The 20,434-nt window shown below is 48.4% G+C and overlaps 1 protein-coding gene and 1 long non-coding RNA gene across 2 annotated transcripts in view; one reads left to right on the top strand and one right to left on the bottom strand.

Annotated features, from left to right (window-relative positions):
- Positions 1-4,350: 4,350 nt before the first annotated feature.
- LOC138759860 (uncharacterized) lies at positions 4,351-8,499 on the bottom strand. The gene is made up of 2 exons (XR_011355160.1): positions 8,102-8,499; positions 4,351-4,486 (listed from the first exon to the last, which is right to left on the bottom strand). It is a non-coding gene; the product is annotated as an uncharacterized lncRNA (long non-coding RNA).
- A 46-nt stretch (positions 8,500-8,545) lies between these two features.
- pnpt1 (polyribonucleotide nucleotidyltransferase 1, mitochondrial) overlaps positions 8,546-20,434 on the top strand; it is a 99,819-nt gene continuing 87,930 nt past the window's right edge. Inside the window, exon 1 of the mRNA XM_069931489.1 lies at positions 8,546-8,771. Within this exon, the coding sequence (XP_069787590.1) occupies positions 8,569-8,771 (203 nt within the window). The 5' untranslated portion in view covers positions 8,546-8,568. The remainder of the gene's footprint in view (positions 8,772-20,434) is intronic.

Here is a 20,434-nt window from a genome sequence, read left to right as displayed (position 1 = left end):
CGCCCAGTCAGGAGGAGGGTATTAAAGGAACGATAGAAGGGTTAATGGAGTCAGGGGTTTTAAGGGCGGCACCTGACAGTATGTGGAACACGCCCATCATGCCTGTTCCCAAACCGGGTAGAAAAGACTGGAGGATGGTACACGACCTCCGGGAGATTAACTTGGCTACCAAGACCATCGGGAGACCAGTCCCAGACCCATATGTAGCACTTAGGGCTCTGAGTCCGGAGCACGAATACTATACTGTCATTGATCTGGCAAACGCATTCTTCTGCTTGAATTTAGCTGAGGAATGGCAAGACTGGTTAACTTTCACTTACCAAGCACATCGGTACACATACACTAGATTACCTCAGGGTTATAAGGACAGTCCAGGACTGTTCAATCAGGCCCTTAGCGAAATCCTAATGAAATTAAAGCTCCCGGAAGATGTTACACTGATTCAGTATGTAGACGACCTACTATTAGCAGGGAAAACGCCACATGGGTGCCTGACAGGGCAGCCAAACAGGTTACTGGTTATCATGAACATATACAGGGGATGATTTTGAGGTCCCATAACAAAAAAAAAATGAATCTGAAACTAAGGAGACTTGTAGCAGATTGAATGACTACACAGATGAGTTTTGTGGAGGAAGAGTGCTGTACAACTGGCTCCCCGCTAACTGGGATGGTCGGTGTGCTCTAGTAACCCTTAATGCGCCAGTGCTGATTGTCAAAAGGCAGGAGGGAGACGAGGATTCCCTAGAATTGCGCCACACAGAGAGTTGGCTGTGGAGAAAAAGGAGGAGTGTTGGACTCTTGGGGCCGGGAGGAAGGAACCCTGATGGGGTATGGATTGATGCCATTGGCCAAGCCCGGAATATTCCGGACGAATTTAAATTAGCCGATGAGATTGCAGCTGGGTTTGAAAGCTTTCCTGTTTTTAGTGCAATATTTCCCATCACTGTAAATAAGAATGTTAATAGGATCAACCTTATTCACTATAATGTCCAGCGCCTTGCAAATTTGACCAGGGACGTTGTTGAGGCAATACATCAAAACTGTCAGAAACTTCCCTTATGACACTTCAGAATAGGATAGCGATTGATATGGTCCTGGCAGAGAAAGGTGGAGTGTGTGCTATGTTTGGAGATCTATGCTGCACTTCTATCTCTAATAACACAGGGCCAGATGGATCACTCACTAAGGGGTTAACGAAACTTAGGGCATTGGCGAAAGAATTAAAAGCCCAGTCTGGAGTCTCCAATCCTGTTTTATCCTGGTTACAGGGAGTGTTTGGGAGATGGAGCACATTGTTAGGACAACTTTTGCTGGGTTTGTTCATTTCTGTATCAATTTTTATCACTTGTGGCTGTTGTTGTATTCCATGCATTCGAACGCTGGTCACGAGGACCATAGAGAAAGCCTTTGCTGACCGTGATGAACTGCCTCCGAAATATCAAGCTGTGCAGGCTGTGGAGCAAGACTATCTCACATTACAGGAGGCGGAGAAAGTTGCTGAGATCGATCTGGAGTCTGAAGGGGAATGTGATGGGAAGGAGGGATTGTGAATTAGATTGTTACACATATAATTTTAACCTTGCTTGTAACCCAAATATTATAACATTGATTGTAACACAAACATTATTAATCAGATTGTAGAACAAGTATTATGAATTAGATTGTAGACCATATGTTAACTTGGGAATTTACTAATGTACGGGGGGTTAGCTAGTTTTTTGCTTGGGGGCAAATGGGATGAAACTTGTAAACGGGCAATGGGATCGGGGTGACGGATGGGGGGTGTACACAAAGGAGGGTTGGGGGAGCCCTCGCCCACCAGCCGAACTGCCCTGTGAACAGAACCCGTATAGAGCTTGGCAATAATAGGCGAACTAATGTAACGCGGTGGTAGCATAGTCAGGGCGAGATTGTCCTCTAAAGAGGACAAAGGAGGGATTGTAAGGTAAAACATCATGAGATGGGAATGTGTAGGGAGTTACCCTGTACAGGGCAGTAACAAGAAGGGGAGGTGTCCTTGTACTCCTGTTAGGTAAAACATCATGAGATGGGAATGTACAGGGCTGTAACAAGATGTAAATGCATCCTTGTACTTACAAGATAAGAGAGACATTGATGGATTGAGAGGCAGGAAGCTAGCAGGGAAAGGATAGCAACAGTTTTAGTCATTGGACAAGTAATGATATGATGATGTTCTAAGCATGTATCCAAGGGTATAAAAAATCACCATTTTGCTGATAACGGCAGAATGCATTCTCCGACTAACTTTGTTAGTCGCAAGTGTTACAATCCGGTAATAAAGAACAAAGAACCCTGATTTCGACTCAGCCTGGTGTTTGTCTCACTCATTCATGAACAAAGCAGACCTAACAATAGGAACTTCTCAGAGAAAGCGATCTACCTCTGTAATTCTCTACCCCAGAGATGTCTGGAGGAGAAAATGCTGTAGATATTTAAAGAAGATGTAAATACATGCTAAAAGGATCAGGGAACTGTGGCTGTGGGGACTGGCAAGAGGATGGTCTGAGGTGCAAGGCAGATCAAACAGGATCATATAGAATTGCACCGCAAGATTGATGGATAAATGGCCTACTCTTGTTCTTATGTTGTTAGATGTAAAGTCCATAGTTCCCTGTATTTTCAACAGTGAGCTTATATTTGCCACTTTATAATCTACAAGAAACTTTCCTAAACAATAGAGAAGAAATGTTCTGAATACAATTTAATTTAATTTAGAGATACAGCATCATTACAGGTCCTTTTGGCCCATGGGGGAACATGGGAGGATGCCCACCTCCCTCCCTAACTCTTTTGAAACATCTAAATCCCAAAACATCAATCAGCCAATATTGCCCTTGTGACAGCTGAATCTCTGTAATTGCTACAACATCATAATCAGAAGTCCTGCTGAGCAGGGTTGATACCGTAAGAGAAATCAGAAATACTATGCATTGATCTTGCACAGTAAGCCTGATCGGCACTTGGTTTTCCAAGGGAACATCTCTTATGTCCATCTATCTACAACATGAATGCTAAATTAAAATTGAGCATATTTCATCCGTCACAATAATAAATTCATTCATTACTTAAAAGTGAGAAGCATTATGACTAATTTTATCATTCCATCCCACAGACAATCATTCATCTGAACAAAAACATTAAAGTACAATCATTAAAACACTACTGATATCCAGTCAGACTGACTCAGATTTTGAAACGTGCACACTTGATACATCATAACATTATATGGCATTGTTTGAATGTATGCATGTGTCCTACATTTTTTTTTGTATTTGAGATTTCTCGCATTTTCAATTAAAATTTATACTCTATAACTTTATAAGATCCAATTGTATAAAAATAATACATTTCATGTTCTCACTTACAAATAACTTTTGGTCAAGTAGGTTTCCTTCAGTAGATCAATCTCTGAACAAATAAAATGTTATGGGATTGCCATCTTGTGGAGGTTTGAGACAAATAAGGAAAGGAGCAGAAGCCAGGAGGAGGCAAGTATTCAATGATATGTACCTCTCATACTACTCACATTAGGTTAATTTTTTTTTCCTTTTATGTACCAGTACAATTTAACATCTTAGTTTTACCATTTTATGGTAACACTGTTACTACATTTTCTGAATTGTCTTTGAGCATGATGCTCTACTTTAATTGTTGAAAATTATGATCCAAAAGAAATGTGAGTGATAGACTATCAATAACACCAAAAGACTGGAGTTATTAGATGAAAGGCTTTTATTACCATAAGACTGGACACATGCTCCTGTTGCTGGCTCGATTCCAGGATTCGTACTGAGGGAGGGTTTCGGGCGTAATCACCTTTATTGGGGAATTCCAGGGGTAGGAGTTACAGGGAGGAGGTGGTCCAGCCATGCACAGAGATACAGTACCAATGACATAACAGCATCACAGTGGTATCATCACACCCACTCCCTCTTTTAAAAGAAAATCCAGCGGGATGTAGTGGATTCAGTGACCATTACAAGTTCAGCCGGCTCGATGGTTTTCTGTGTCTCAGGGACCGCAGTGGTGCCGGCTGCGATGCAGATGCCGGTTCCTGGTTGATTTGGAGCATGTCAACAGGTGGCATACCAGGTGACTGGAGAGGGGCAGGTGAGGTGGAGGTCAGGGCAGGCTGCTGGGGGTCAGCTGTGGTGGTCGGAGCAGCTGGTGCATGGGTCGGGGTAGGGTGCTAGGCATGTTGTGATTGATGGTGGTGGTAGATTTCACTGAATCGGTGGCGGTCTTGAGATCTCCAACGTACTCCATGTACCAAACAGAGATAGTGTCTTTGTGCCCATCTGGATATGCCATGTAGGCATATTGGGGGTTGGCGTGGAGGAGGTAGACTGTCTCAACCAGTGGGTCATTATTATGGCCGTGCACATGACTCTGGAGACTGGTGCACAGAACTGATCCTGGGGACGTCAACTAAGATCGAAGCGTTGTCCCCAACGTGGACTACCTGGGGAAGGAAAACATTTGTTCATGTGGCGTGGTGTTAGTGGTTGTACTCAGAGGGATCTAATTGTGTGGTGTGCCTCAGGAAGGACCTCCTGCCAATGGGCGATGGGTAGGCCTCTTGACTTCAAGGCTAGGAGGACTGCCTTCCAAATGTTGGCATCCTCCCATTCCACCTGGCAGTTCCCCCGGTGATTATAGGTGATAGTTCAACTGGTGGCAGTATCCTGCACCAAGGGGTAGTGACACAACTTGTCACTCATGAAAAAGGACCCTCGATCGTTGTGGATGTAGCTCAGATACCCAAATAGGGTAAGATGTTGCGCAGTGTCTTTATTTTATATTTTTTCCAAAAAATATACAGTAACATTTTAAATATACAATATATTAAACTTTTTTCTCACAAACATAACAAACAAAAACAAAACAGTCCCTCCCTCCCTCTCCCCATACATACTGATCCGTTCACCGTCAGAGATTACTTATATTTTAAGTATATAGAGAACAGTTGGGGAAAATATGCTTTTGTATATATAATAGTTACTTTTATACCCTTTTTTCCCTTTTTATTATTGTATCTGGGCCCCCATATGGTCCAGGTATGGCTGCCAGACCTTTACAAAAGTGTCATATTTATTCTTTAAGTTGTATGTGATTTTTTTTCCCTAAGTGGTTAATTTTCACAGTCCATCATGCTATGTATGAGTAGAGGGGAGTTGGACTTCCAAGTGATCGCACTACATTATTTTTTGCTACTGCCAGTGCTATTTTTATAAATGAGATTTGATATTTGGTCAATTTGTTGCTTATTTCCATGTAATTACCTATTAGATATTGCTCCAGGTCCCCCATGAAGGCCACTCCTGTTATCCTGGTTAATTTTTCTGCGATTTCTTGCTAAATTGGCCTCACTTTCATGTACAACCATGAGGCATGTAGAAAAGTTCCTGTCTCAGACCCACATCTGAAAAACATCTCTGAAAGTTCGGCTTTTGTGGGGTAAAATATAATTGGTGTAAAAAATTATACTGAACCAGTCCATAGCTTGCATTTATAATTGATATCATGCTGTCCTTACACCAATCTGACCAGCTTCTTTCTGAAATCACCACACCCAAGTCCAACTCCCATCTTTCCCTTGACCTCTGCAATCCTGGTTTTGCACTTTGGCTCTGGAGAGAATAGTATATTTTTGTAATAAATTTTGGTGTATTCCCCATGCAGACCATTTGTTCAGTTTCAGTAATTTCAGGTGGGGTCAATGTTGGTCCCCATCTTCCTCTTAAGAATGATCTAAGCTGGAGAAAACAGAAGAAGGTCCCATTGGCCACTCCTTATTTGTGTTTTAATTGTTCAAAGGACATAAGAGTTCCTTCTGTGTAACAGTCCTTAATATGTCTTATACCAGTGGTTCTCAACCTTTTTCGTTCCACTCACGTACCACTTTAAGTAATCCCTATGCCATCAGTGCTCTGTGATTAGTAAGGAATTGCTTAAGGTGGTATGTGAGTAGAAAAGGAAGGTTGAGAATCACTGCTCTAAATCCAACTGTTACTGAAATATTTCGCTTGAGAAAAATTGTCATTGGTCCATTTCCTTTGGAGTTATGAAAACGTGCACATAACGAGTCAGTTAGGTACAATTAGTGGTTTTCAAACTTAATATTCTATTGCCCGTGTTCATAGGGAGTAACACATTTTTACACAATAGTGATTTTATTTATATTCATTTTTTTCCTTTACATTCATTAACTTCTTGCCACGTTCTGATCATATGTATTAGAATGTATCCATGTTTTTCTTTAGTGATTTGACACTCCATTTATAAAGTCCTTTGCTTCCCCCTCCTCCATTGAGTACAAGATGAGGGGTTATCTTCAGTGAAGAAATCTGCGAGAAATCTAGCCTGTGGAGCTAGGTAATATTTTTTGAAATCTGTAAATCTAACTCCTCCCAGCCCATAGTCCCATGTCAGTTTTTATAATACAATTCTTTGCACCTTATTATTCCATAGGAATAGCATAATATGGTTGTTTAGCAGCTTGAAAAAGATTTTAGGTAATGGAATAGGCAGCAATTGAAAAAGGTAGTGAAGTCTTGGCATCACTTTCATTTTGATGCAATAACCCTTCCCATCAAAGTAATCAGAAAGTCTCTACATTTCTGTAGGTCTCTTTATATCTTCCCAAGAAGAGAAACATAATTTAATTTGCACACTTTGTTCAAGTTGTTGTCAGTTGCTATTCCAAGATATTTTATTCCATCTGTCTTCCATTTAAATTTACTTCCTTTTTGGTATCTTTCATATTCAAAATTTGTTAATGGCACTTTTATCCATATTTATTTTGTAGCCTAATATTCTACATATATTTCTAGTGTTACTTGTAATTTTTCCAAAGATTTGGCCGGTTCTGATAGGTACAATAGCACATCATTGGTGAATAGACTGATTTTGTGTTCTTCTTGCCTGAGTTTGAAGTCCTTTATATCCAGATCCCTTCTTATTATCTCTGCCAGTAGTTCAATCGCTAAAATAAATAGCACTGGGGGAAGGGAGGATCTACTGTTATTATTTTAGCTTGTGGTTTATGATATGAACATTTTATCCAATTTATAAATGTTCTGCCAATACCAAATTTTTCCAGTGTTTTAAATAAAAGGGGCCATTCCAAATGGTCAAATGCTTTTTCTGCATCCAGGGAGACTGAAATACTTGGATTTCATTCAGATTTAGCCATGTGTATTATATTAAATAATCTCACTAGACTATTTGAGGAATGCCTTCCACTAACAAATCCTCCTTGATCTGTATGTATCTGTTTTGGCAAATATTATCCTTACCTATTAGCCAATGCTTTTGCTAGTATCTTATAATCAGCATTTAACAGGGATGTTGGTCTGTATGATGAAGTTTTTGTGGATCTCTATTCTTTTTTGGTAACACTGTAATAATCGTGGTTGAGAAAGATTCCGGGAGGGTTTGTGTTTCCACAGCTTGGTACAGGACATACATTAAAAGGGGGATAAATAATTCTTTGAATTGTCTATATCAGTGGATCTCAACCTTTGTCTTTCCACTCACATACCACTTTAAGTATTTCCTATACGATAGGTGCTCTGTGATTAGTAAGGGATTGCTTAATGTGGTATGTGGGTGGAAAGGAAAAGTTTGAAAAACAGTTTTAATCATTACCTAATTGACTTGTTATGTGCATGGTTTTATAACTCCAAAGGGATGGGCCAATGACAATTTTTCTCAAGCAAAATATTTCAGTAACAATTGGATCAAGAGCAGTGATTCTTAACTTTCCCTTCCCACTCACATACCACCTTAAGCAATCCCTTACTAATCACAGCACACCGATGGCATAGGGATTACTTAAAGTGGTATGTGAGTGGAAAGTTACTGTTCAAAATGGAAGAAAATAAATTCAGAGGAGCACTGGAACTACTCAGCTCCATGTAGTAGCTGTTGATAAGACAAATATCCGTAATTCTAGATCTGCATTTAAATCCAATCAAGATAGTTGGAAATGTTAATTTAGGAAATGTAATAAATGTGGAATAAAAAGACTGTAACGATAACAATCATAGTTTGGAAGAAAATCTGCCATCCTTACCTACCTGGTCCGACCTGCAGGTGACCAGGGACACCAAGATGGTTCTCTATTAATTGCCCTCTGAGGTGGCCCATCAAGTCAGGTCGGGGTCATTCGTGCATGACAACTAATTACCCTTGACCAGCAATGCTCACAGGGAAGTAAAATTTAATCTGGAAGGTTGACAGGTTTTAGATCAACCTCTGACAGTGAAGCGCCCTTGTGTTTACTGTTGTTCAATATTCGGCGGCAAAACACAATTCACCAACCGTTCGCCACGGTTCCGAGCTTGCGACATTTTGTAAAGTATTTCAAAATCGTTTTGGTTTCTGGAAAAAATACAAGTAAAGTAATGAAAAATATGAAAACTGAAATGGGAAGATTTGTTTTAACAAAGCAGGAGCCGCTGCCAGTATGGGGTCCTGTGACTCGTCAGTATTGGGAGCCTTGCAGCGAATGGGAAGAGACCTTACAGCAAGGCGCATGTCATGGCGGCCTCCTGTCCTGGCGGTGCTGGGTGTGTGAAATTGTTGGTGTTTCGTGGGATCTGTGGCTCTCCATCATGGCGAGTGTCGCCGCTCCGCAGCCTTCTGCCAGGGCGGCCGGGGAGGGGGCCGCAGCGGCGAACTCATCAACAGGCGTGGGCCAGCATGGCTGAGCGGGGCCGAGTCGCTGTTGATGCGGGCAGCAGGTGAGTGGGTCAGATGGATCAGTTTTCGGCCGGGACCCCACTGTCGTCCTCACTGAACTACTTACATTTTTTTTCTGCACTAAAATGTGCCCTGAACACTTGCATAGAAGCACAAATGGGCTATTCAACCCTTCGAGTCTGTCCCGCTGTTTAATCATGAGCAAATCCATTTTCCTACTCAGCCCCATTTACCCAGCCTTCTCCCCATAAACTTTGATATCCTGGCTATCAATCTCTGTCTTGCCCCGTTCAAATTGCAGCACTTGGGTAGCTCTCCTGGGACCCAGTGGAGATTACTGGGGCAAAAGAGCTGGTAACCCCGTTCATAGTGCAGGGGGATCTACCCAATAAATCGCCAACCTGGCGATTTAAGGGAATCCTGCCCCCACAGGATTCACCGGAAGTACTGCCAGATGTTCACATTACTGGCTGCCCGGTGACGCAAGCAAGCGCTGAAGTCTTCAGAATAGAGGCTTAGCCATTTTCATTTCAAATTGGTTATGGACAAGACCTAGGTAAGTTTAACTAGGTTCCCTGACTATGTTTGAGGTAGGTCAGCCGGTTGGATCTTTTTAAGCTGCTGTGTAACTGGGGCACTAACCGTGCAAGTTGCCCAGTTAACCCCATTTTACGTGGCAGTCTGAAAGGGCCTTCTGCCTTAAATGACCTGACCTTCACAACTGCCTGTGGCAAAACATTTTTCAGATTTAACTCTGGTTAAAGAAATTCCTCTGCATTTCTGTTCTAAGCAGACACCCGTCATTCCTAAAGTTGTGCCCTCTAGTCTTATACTCTCCCACCATGGTATTAACCTTTCTACATCTACTCTAACAATGCTTTTCAACATTCAAAATGTTTCATTGAGATTCTCCTTCTGTTACAAGCTCAGGGGACTCCAAAAGAAATTCACCAAGACAATGGTTACTTAAACAAAAGTTGTTTTTAATTTTCTTTAAACATAATAACAGGATCATACTTAAACTTATTACTATTAACTTAACCCCCTTCTAATTCTAAGTGCACGTGTATTTAATTGTGTATGTTCAGGAAAGTTCGCTGTTTCATTGTCCAATCATTCATTTTCCACTTCAAGTTCATGGGTATTAGGCAATTCTCATACTGTGCGCAAAATTTAACATTTATGAATCTTCACCAGGCTCTGGTGTTTAAAGTTAAATCGTTACCGCTCAGGAAGGTTCTTGTTGGTTTCAGAGACAAATTTGTTGTTCTTTGGACGTACAAACTGATTTCCTCCAATCAGCCACTTCAGTGTCTTGCCCATCATGGGTTTTCCAAATGATAACCTCTTCTTCTAGGTCACGACAGAGTTCCTCTTGTTTCCCTTATTTCAGGAGAAACACTCTAAGCTCGCCATTTCCTATTGTAAGGACTACAAGGGTTTTGAACAGGCTGAATTCGGAACTCACAACTCGTCTTCAAATTGGGATTTTTCAACAAGCCTGCCAGGTTGCCATTTTTCAGCCTCAACTGCTGTGGTAGAACTGATCTCTCTCTCTCTCTCTCTCTCTTTCTCTCACTCCCTCACTCCCAAAAGAGAAATGATCTGTTTGTTTTTTCTTTCTCTGCATGTAAAAACTATATGACTTCTTGCAGGGCTCCAAACCCAATCTTTGAAAGATCTTATCAGTATCTCTGAGCCTGGACTTTATTGCCCATACACAATAGATCAGCATTCTTCATAGCTTCTGCAAAGTCACCCAGAGCCTCAATGTCTAGCTTCAACAAAACTCTTGCATTTTAAATGAGATGTCTTATGTGAAGTGTTACTCTGTGAAGTATAACCTCCACTAAACACCCACAATCTATCTCTTTTGAGACATATATATCCATAATCATTCTAACATCACCCATAATACTTCATACTCCTAAATTCCAATGAATACAGGCCAAGAGCTGTCAAACACTCAACATATGATAATCCTTTCATTCCCAGAATCATCCTAGTGCCCTCCACTGAAACCTCTCCAATGTCTGCACAACCTTTCTTAAACGAGGAGCCTAAAACTGCTCAGAATCCTCCAAATGAGGTCTCACTAGTGCTTTATAAAGCCTCAACATCACATTCCTGCTCTTGTATTTTATTCCTCGTGAAATAAATGCCAGCGTTGCATTTGTTTTCTTCACCACCATCTCAACATGCAAGTTTACCTTCATGCTGTCTTGGATGAGTACTTCCAGGTCCCTTTGCATCTGGGTATTTTTAATTTTCTCCCCATTTAAAATATAGGCTTCCTGTTTATTTTTATACCAAAATGCAAGACCATACACTTTCCGATATATTTCATTTGCCCATTCTTCTAATCTGTCTAAGTCCTTCTGGGTTTACTCTATACTACCTGCTCCTCCACCTTCCTTTGTATCATCTATAAATTGGCCATAAAGCCATTCATTCCATAATCCAAATTATTAATATACAAAAATATAAAAAGAAGTGGCCCCAACACCAACCCGTGTGGAATACCAGTAGCAACTGGCAGCCAATGCACTATCCACACTAGTATGTTTCCTGTTGTACCATGCTAGAATCTATTGTTTCCTGAAAGATCATTACCAATGCCTCCACAATTTCAGGACCCAAGGGGTGCAATCCATCTGGTCCAGGAGACTTGTCCACCCTTAGACCACTCAGCTTTCAGAGCACCTTCTCCTTTGAAATAGTAACTGCACTCACTTCCCTTCCCGGATACTCTTTGACATTTGGCATACTGCAAGTGTCTTCCACAGTATAGACTGATGCAAAATACTTTAGTTCCTCTGCCATCTCCTTGTCTCCCATTATTATTTCTCTAGCATCATTTTCTAGTCATCTACCCTCACATCTCTTTTATTTTTATAAACTCAAAGAAGCTTTTTTGCATCCTCTTTGATATTATTTGCTAATACTATACTTATCAGTGAAGTACAAGGCAAAAAGGGCAATAGGTAGAAGAAAAGCTCAACCCGCTAAATCCCTCCATCTTTGATCATATCAGCCAAAAGGGATAGCACTGTTTACAGCTGATAGAGGGGTGCAAACCTCATTTTCTTCTCCTGGGGGTCGTGGAGATAGAGTCATTAAGTATATTCCAGGTAGAAATGGATAAACAGTTGAAAGATTGAGAATTGTGGGAATTGGGACAGGAGTTGAGGCATGAGCTTTTAAATGGAATGTCCAGCTTGAGGGGTGAGGTGAACTCTTCTGTTTGTATGTATTCTTATGTGTGCATGAAATTGAAAATCAAAAGAGAGAATTTAAGGTCATTCCTATGGTTGTAATCACTGTAATTTAACTTGGCAATTTGTGTATTATGATGGGCCTGCTTGCCACACTGTATCTAATCTCCCGGACCAAATGGATTGCAACCTTGGGTCCTGAAATGGGTGCATTAGAGATTGTTGAGGCATTGGTAATGATATTTCAGGAATCAATAGGTTCTGGCATGGTCACAGCAGACTGGAAAATTGAAATTTTCACTCCTCTTTTCAAGAAGGGAGTGAGGCAGCAGAAAGGAAATTATAGGCCAGTTTGCCTGACATCATTGGTTGGGAAGATGGAGTCTACTGTAAAAGATAAGGTTACGGAATACTTGAAGGTTCATGACAGGATAGGCCAAACCAGGACAGTGTGATTGCCCCAGAAAGATTACCAAGGATGTTTATCAGTACATGATATAGGATGGAACATTTCAGTTATGAAGAGAGACTGATTGGGTGGATTTGCTTTTCTTGGAGTGGAGGAGTCTAAGGAAGAAACCCAATAAGTTATGAGGTCCATCGAAAATGTGGATAGTGAGAAACTTTTCCCTGTATGGAGAAGTCTAAAACAAGGCAACATACTTGTTTGAGAAGTTTTGAGGAAACATTTTCATCCAGAGGGTGGATGCATTCTGGAAGACATAACATGAAAGTATGGTAGAGGCAGGTATGCTCAAACACTTTAAAAAGTGTTTTCTGATTCTGAAAAGTATCTGGAAGAACACTTGAATCACCAAGGTACAGAAAGCTGTGGAGCAAGTTTGAATGGGTGCTAGATGGTCAACATGGACATGGTGGGCTGAATATCTGTACAACTTTTAACACTATGGCAGTGGATCTCAACCTTTTTCTTTATACTCACATTTTTCTTTCTTTGGCTTGGCTTCGCGGACGAAGATTTATGGAGAGGTAATGTCCACGTCAGCTGCAGGCTCGTTTGTGGCTGACAAGTCCGATGCGGGACAGGCAGACGCGGTTGCAAGGGAAAATTGGTTGGTTGGGGTTGGGTGTTGGGTTTTTCCTCCTTTGTCTTTTGTCAGTGAGGTGGGCTCTGCAGTCTTCTTCAAAGGAGGTTGCTGCCTGCCGAACTGTGAGGCGCCAATATGCACGGTTTGAGGTGATATCAGCCCACTGGCGGTGGTCAATGTGGCAGGCACCAAGAGATTTCTTTAGGCAGTCCTTGTACCTCTTCTTTGGTGTACCTCTGTCTCGGTGGCCAGTGGAGAGCTCACCATATAACACGATCTTGGGAAGGCGATGGTCCTCCATTCTGGAGACGTGACCTACCCAGCGCAGTTTGATCTTCAGCAGCGTGGATTCGATGCTGTCGGCCTCTCCCATCTCGAGTACTTCGATGTTAGGGATGAAGTCACTCCAATGAATGTTGAGGATAGAGCGGAGACAACGCTGGTGAAAGCGTTCTAGGAGCCATAGGTGATGCCGGTAGAGGACCCATGATTCGGCGCCGAACAGGAATGTGGGTATGACAGAGGCTCTGTATACGCTAATCTTTGTGAGGTTTTTCAGTTGGTTGTTTTTCCAGACTCTTTTGTGTAGTCTTCTAAAGGCGCTATTTGCTTTGGTGAGTCTGTTGTCTATCTCGTTGCATCTGATTAAATGGTGCAGCTGAGATAGGTAAACTGGTTCATCAGTACAGGCAGAGCAGACATAATGAGGGGAAGGCGGCGGCTCCGGCCTCGGTAGAGTGAGGCAGGCGGAGGCCCCGGTCTGGGCAGAAGCGAGGGGGAGGCGGTGGCCCCGGCCTCAGCAGAGCGAAACAGGCGGAGGCCCCGGTCTGGGCAGAAAGAAGGAGGCCCCGGTCCGGGCAGAAAGAAGGAGGCCCCGGTCCGGGCAGAAAGAAGGAGGCCCCGGTCCGGGCAGAAAGAAGGAGGCCCCGGTCCGGGCAGAAGGAAGGAGGCCCCGGTCCGGGCAGAAGGAAGGAGGCCCCGGTCCGGGCAGAAGGAAGGAGGCCCCGGTCCGGGCAGAAGGAAGGAGGCCCCGGTCCGGGCAGAAGGAAGGAGGCCCCGGTCCGGGCAGAAGGAAGGAGGCCCCGGTCCGGGCAGAAGGAAGGAGGCCCCGGTCCGGGCAGAAGGAAGGAGGCCCCGGACCGGGCAGAAGGAAGGAGGCCCCGGTCCGGGCAGAAGGAAGGAGGCCCCGGTCCGGGCAGAAGGAAGGAGGCCCCGGTCCGGGCAGAAGGAAGGAGGCCCCGGTCCGGGCAGAAGGAAGGAGGCCCCGGTCCGGGCAGAAGGAAGGAGGCCCCGGTCCGGGCAGAAGGAAGGAGGCCCCGGTCCGGGCAGAAGGAAGGAGGCCCCGGTCCGGGCAGAAGGAAGCAGGCCCCGGTCCGGGCAGAAGGAAGGAGGCCCCGGTCCGGGCAGAAGGAAGGAGGCCCCGGTCCGGGCAGAAGGAAGGAGGCCCCGGTCCGGGCAGAAGGAAGGAGGCCCCGGTCCGGGCAGAAGGAAGGAGGCCCCGGTCCGGGCAGAAGGAAGGAGGCCCCGGTCCGGGCAGAAGGAAGGAGGCCCCGGTCCGGGCAGAAGGAAGGAGGCCCCGGTCCGGGCAGAAGGAAGGAGGCCCCGGTCCGGGCAGAAGGAAGGAGGCCCCGGTCCGGGCAGATGGAAGGAGGCCCCGGTCCGGGCAGAAGGAAGGAGGCCCCGGTCCGGGCAGAAGGAAGGAGGCCCCGGTCCGGGCAGAAGGAAGGAGGCCCCGGTCCGGGCAGAAGGAAGGAGGCCCCGGTCCGGGCAGAAGGAAGGAGGCCCCGGTCCGGGCAGAAGGAAGGAGGCCCCGGTCCGGGCAGAAGGAAGGAGGCCCCGGTCCGGGCAGAAGGAAGGAGGCCCCGGTCCGGGCAGAAGGAAGGAGGCCCCGGTCCGGGCAGAAGGAAGGAGGCCCCGGTCCGGGCAGAAGGAAGGAGGCCCCGGTCCGGGCAGAAGGAAGGAGGCCCCGGTCCGGGCAGAAGGAAGGAGGCCCCGGTCCGGGCAGAAGGAAGGAGGCCCCGGTCCGGGCAGAAGGAAGGAGGCCCCGGTCCGGGCAGAAGGAAGGAGGCCCCGGTCCGGGCAGAAGGAAGGAGGCCCCGGTCCGGGCAGAAGGAAGGAGGCCCCGGTCCGGGCAGAAGGAAGGAGGCCCCGGTCCGGGCAGAAGGAAGGAGGCCCCGGTCCGGGCAGAAGGAAGGAGGCCCCGGTCCGGGCAGAAGGAAGGAGGCCCCGGTCCGGGCAGAAGGAAGGAGGCCCCGGTCCGGGCAGAAGGAAGGAGGCCCCGGTCCGGGCAGAAGGAAGGAGGCCCCGGTCCGGGCAGAAGGAAGGAGGCCCCGGTCCGGGCAGAAGGAAGGAGGCCCCGGTCCGGGCAGAAGGAAGGAGGCCCCGGTCCGGGCAGAAGGAAGGAGGCCCCGGTCCGGGCAGAAGGAAGGAGGCCCCGGTCCGGGCAGAAGGAAGGAGGCCCCGGTCCGGGCAGAAGGAAGGAGGCCCCGGTCCGGGCAGAAGGAAGGAGGCCCCGGTCCGGGCAGAAGGAAGGAGGCCCCGGTCCGGGCAGAAGGAAGGAGGCCCCGGTCCGGGCAGAAGGAAGGAGGCCCCGGTCCGGGCAGAAGGAAGGAGGCCCCGGTCCGGGCAGAAGGAAGGAGGCCCCGGTCCGGGCAGAAGGAAGGAGGCCCCGGTCCGGGCAGAAGGAAGGAGGCCCCGGTCCGGGCAGAAGGAAGGAGGCCCCGGTCCGGGCAGAAGGAAGGAGGCCCCGGTCCGGGCAGAAGGAAGGAGGCCCCGGTCCGGGCAGAAGGAAGGAGGCCCCGGTCCGGGCAGAAGGAAGGAGGCCCCGGTCCGGGCAGAAGGAAGGAGGCCCCGGTCCGGGCAGAAGGAAGGAGGCCCCGGTCCGGGCAGAAGGAAGGAGGCCCCGGTCCGGGCAGAAGGAAGGAGGCCCCGGTCCGGGCAGAAGGAAGGAGGCCCCGGTCCGGGCAGAAGGAAGGAGGCCCCGGTCCGGGCAGAAGGAAGGAGGCCCCGGTCCGGGCAGAAGGAAGGAGGCCCCGGTCCGGGCAGAAGGAAGGAGGCCCCGGTCCGGGCAGAAGGAAGGAGGCCCCGGTCCGGGCAGAAGGAAGGAGGCCCCGGTCCGGGCAGAAGGAAGGAGGCCCCGGTCCGGGCAGAAGGAAGGAGGCCCCGGTCCGGGCAGAAGGAAGGAGGCCCCGATCCGGGCAGAAGGAAGGAGGCCCCGGTCCGGGCAGAAGGAAGGAGGCCCCGGTCCGGGCAGAAGGAAGGAGGCCCCGGTCCGGGCAGAAGGAAGGAGGCCCCGGTCCGGGCAGAAAGAAGGAGGCCCCGGTCCGGGCAGAAAGAAGGAGGCCCCGGTCCGGGCAGAAAGAAGGAGGCCCCGGTCCGGGCAGAAAGAAGGAGGCCCCGGTCCGGGCAGAAAGAAGGAGGCCCCGGTCCGGGCAGAAAGAAGGAGGCCCCGGTCCGGGCAGAAAGAAGGAGGCCCCGGTCCGGGCAGAAAGAAGGAGGCCCCGGTCCGGGCAGAAAGAAGGAGGCCCCGGTCCGGGCAGAAAGAAGGAGGCCCCGGTCCGGGCAGAAAGAAGGAGGCCCCGGTCCGGGCAGAAAGAAGGAGGCCCCGGTCCGGGCAGAAAGAAGGAGGCCCCGGTCCGGGCAGAAAGAAGGAGGCCCCGGTCCGGGCAGAAAGAAGGAGGCCCCGGTCCGGGCAGAAAGAAGGAGGCCCCGGTCCGGGCAGAAAGAAGGAGGCCCCGGTCCGGGCAGAAAGAAGGAGGCCCCGGTCCGGGCAGAAAGAAGGAGGCCCCGGTCCGGGCAGAAAGAAGGAGGCCCCGGTCCGGGCAGAAAGAAGGAGGCCCCGGTCCGGGCAGAAAGAAGGAGGCCCCGGTCCGGGCAGAAAGAAGGAGGCCCCGGTCCGGGCAGAAAGAAGGAGGCCCCGGTCCGGGCAGAAAGAAGGAGGCCCCGGTCCGGGCAGAAAGAAGGAGGCCCCGGTCCGGGCAGAAAGAAGGAGGCCCCGGTCCGGGCAGAAAGAAGGAGGCCCCGGTCCGGGCAGAAAGAAGGAGGCCCCGGTCCGGGCAGAAAGAAGGAGGCCCCGGTCCGGGCAGAAAGAAGGAGGCCCCGGTCCGGGCAGAAAGAAGGAGGCCCCGGTCCGGGCAGAAAGAAGGAGGCCCCGGTCCGGGCAGAAAGAAGGAGGCCCCGGTCCGGGCAGAAAGAAGGAGGCCCCGGTCCGGGCAGAAAGAAGGAGGCCCCGGTCCGGGCAGAAAGAAGGAGGCCCCGGTCCGGGCAGAAAGAAGGAGGCCCCGGTCCGGGCAGAAAGAAGGAGGCCCCGGTCCGGGCAGAAAGAAGGAGGCCCCGGTCCGGGCAGAAAGAAGGAGGCCCCGGTCCGGGCAGAAAGAAGGAGGCCCCGGTCCGGGCAGAAAGAAGGAGGCCCCGGTCCGGGCAGAAAGAAGGAGGCCCCGGTCCGGGCAGAAAGAAGGAGGCCCCGGTCCGGGCAGAAAGAAGGAGGCCCCGGTCCGGGCAGAAAGAAGGAGGCCCCGGTCCGGGCAGAAAGAAGGAGGCCCCGGTCCGGGCAGAAAGAAGGAGGCCCCGGTCCGGGCAGAAAGAAGGAGGCCCCGGTCCGGGCAGAAAGAAGGAGGCCCCGGTCCGGGCAGAAAGAAGGAGGCCCCGGTCCGGGCAGAAAGAAGGAGGCCCCGGTCCGGGCAGAAAGAAGGAGGCCCCGGTCCGGGCAGAAAGAAGGAGGCCCCGGTCCGGGCAGAAAGAAGGAGGCCCCGGTCCGGGCAGAAAGAAGGAGGCCCCGGTCCGGGCATAGGTAGGGTGACGGCGGCCCCGGCCCCGGTCCGGACAGAGGGTAGGCGGCGGCAGCCCCGACCCCAGTCCAAGCAGAAGGTAGGCGGCGGCGGCCCCAATCCGGGCAAAAGCGAGAGGGAGGTGGCGGCCCCGGCCTCAGTAGAGTGAAGCAGGCAGAGGCCCCGAGAAGCAGACGGAGGCCAACAGGTTGGATTGCAACCAGGTATGGTCCGACCGAGGAGGGGAGGCAGGCCCCTCCAGCCCGGGTAAGAAACCTGCATAGGAGAAGGCCACTCCGATATAAAACCCACGACCCAAGGACCTCGCTGCCATGTCCCAGCTTGCTTGGCCATGGCATACGAACCATGGGTGTAAAGGGTGGGGCCAGTACTGCACACACTGTACTCCACCTAAAAGCTCCTTTGCGCAGGCCCGAGGACATGTCCACGTCCTCCCCCTCAAAAGATGCTCACAAACTCAAGCTAGCATGCTGGAACATCAGAACCATGCTAGACAAGGCTGACAGCCACCGACCTGAACGTCGGTCTTCCCTCATCGCACATGAACTCCTCAGACTTGACATCGACAAAGCCGCTCTCAATGAAGTCCGCCTTGCAGATGTAGGCAGCCTCCAAGAACGCGGCGTGGGCTACACACTCTACTGGTCTGGCAAGCCTATGGATGAATGACACCTATCTGGTGTAGGCTTCATGGTCAAGAACTCCATTGCCTCCAAACTCGAAAACCTTATACTTGTCACATTTGTGGCCCGAAATGTGAAGTTAATAAAACATCGAACAGAGAGGCATCGAAATGCATCTCATATTGGCCTTTCAACCTCTTCGCTCGATGTATCTCTGGACTGGTACCTTTTTAAACCTGATACATTTCTCTTATACAGGACTCCAGTCGGAGACTTGACTGTCACCATACTGCCACTTCTGGATACGACAGTATAGGGTTGATGGTAATAAGGTGTGTCTAGCTTACCATCAGTTTCATGCCTCACTAGAACATTATCTCCTGGCATGATGTCTGAGTACTTGGCTCCACGTTGAATCTGTGTACAGCTTTGCTGCACCTTTCTTTTCAGCATCGTGGTCCCTCATCTCCTGGTCGTCTCGGATTTCCTTTATTTCTGGCATTTTTGTGCGGATTTTTCTCCCAAAAAATGCTTCTGCAGGACTTTTTCCAGTGGTTGCATGAGGCGTTGCTCGATAGACAGCCACATAAGATAGCAATGCTTCTCGCCAATTTTGTCCTTCTGCGTGTGCAATCCTCAATCGTTTTTCAATGGACTGATTTTGTCTCTCTACTTCTCCGTTGGCTTGCGGCCATTTCAGAGTTACTTTATGATGGTAGATATCTGTGGTCCTCATATATTCCGCAAATGTCTCTGAAATGAATTGTGGACCATTGTCAGAGTATAATGTAACAGGTAATCCATATCTTGCGAATATCTCTGCTAATGCTTGTATTGTTTTTTCAGTGGTTGTGGACTTCAACACCACGTACTCATAGTATCTGCTGTAGTAATCTATCACTACCATAATTGATTCACCCGTCGGTAAAGGTCCAAGAAAATCAACAGCTACGTCGATCCCTGATCCTGTCGGGAGTTGCCTACTCCGGATCGGTTCTGGCGGATTACTCCTACTTGTGATTTGACATCCGTGACAAGTTTTAACAAATTTCTCTGCGTCTTTATCACAACCTGGCCACCATACCTTGGTCCTGAGGTTTTGCTTGGTACCAACAATACCTAGGTGTCCTTCATGCGCTAAGGATACGATCTTCGGTCTCAATCTTTGCGGTATCACCAATCTGCAACCTCTTAATACACACTGTCCGATGCAACAAAGTTCGTCTCTAATGTGAATGTAAGCCTTGTGAGTACACTTGTCCCATTGTCCACTCTGTATGCATTCTCTTACTTCTCTGAGTTCTGGATCACGTTCGGATTCTCTCTCGACTTCCTTCGTAGTCACATCTTTCGGTGTTGACTGAATAGCTACGAAGAGTACAAAGCTCTCTGTTTCTGTTCCCAATTCTGACTTGGATTGTGGACCACCATCCTTCACCAATCTGGACAGCGGATCTGCAATGTTTGTTTTCCCTGCAATGTGGATTACTTTATATTTGTAGGGTTGTACCCATCTCTCTATTCTGGCACATGGTTTGGATCTAGGTGCATAGATTACCTCTAATGGCTTATGAACTGTGATGAGGTCAAATTCAATGCCGTATAAATATGCATGGAACCTCTCACAGGCCCATACAAGTATTCAAAAGTGTCTTAAATGTTTCCCGAACTGCAGGTCCCGCGGTGAAAAGAAGTAGCGCCCTCCTCTGCGCTTTTTGTTCAACTGTACCGGTATCTAGAAATAGGCCACGACTGTCGGCGTAGGATTCAAATTCTTCCAGCCATGCCTTCCACTTCACACTTACAGTGCTTGCATCACCCGTTGGGTCAAAATGAGCAATTCCACTATGCGTTAGAAAGTCACCGTCTGCCCCAGCCATGAGGAAATATTCCAGCCCCAAAAGTACTGAGTCAAAGAGAAAATTCTTATCACCTTGAAGTTGTCTGTAATCCTCTGTAATCTTCTTTAGTCTTTAATTTTCTTCAAGCTTCTTTCATCCTCATCACCAATATCACATTTGTGGCCCGAA

Source organism: Narcine bancroftii, chromosome 4 (assembly GCF_036971445.1).
Source record: "Narcine bancroftii isolate sNarBan1 chromosome 4, sNarBan1.hap1, whole genome shotgun sequence".
NCBI classification, from domain to species: Eukaryota; Metazoa; Chordata; class Chondrichthyes; order Torpediniformes; family Narcinidae; genus Narcine; species Narcine bancroftii.
This window is presented reverse-complemented; position numbering and strand designations above follow the sequence as displayed.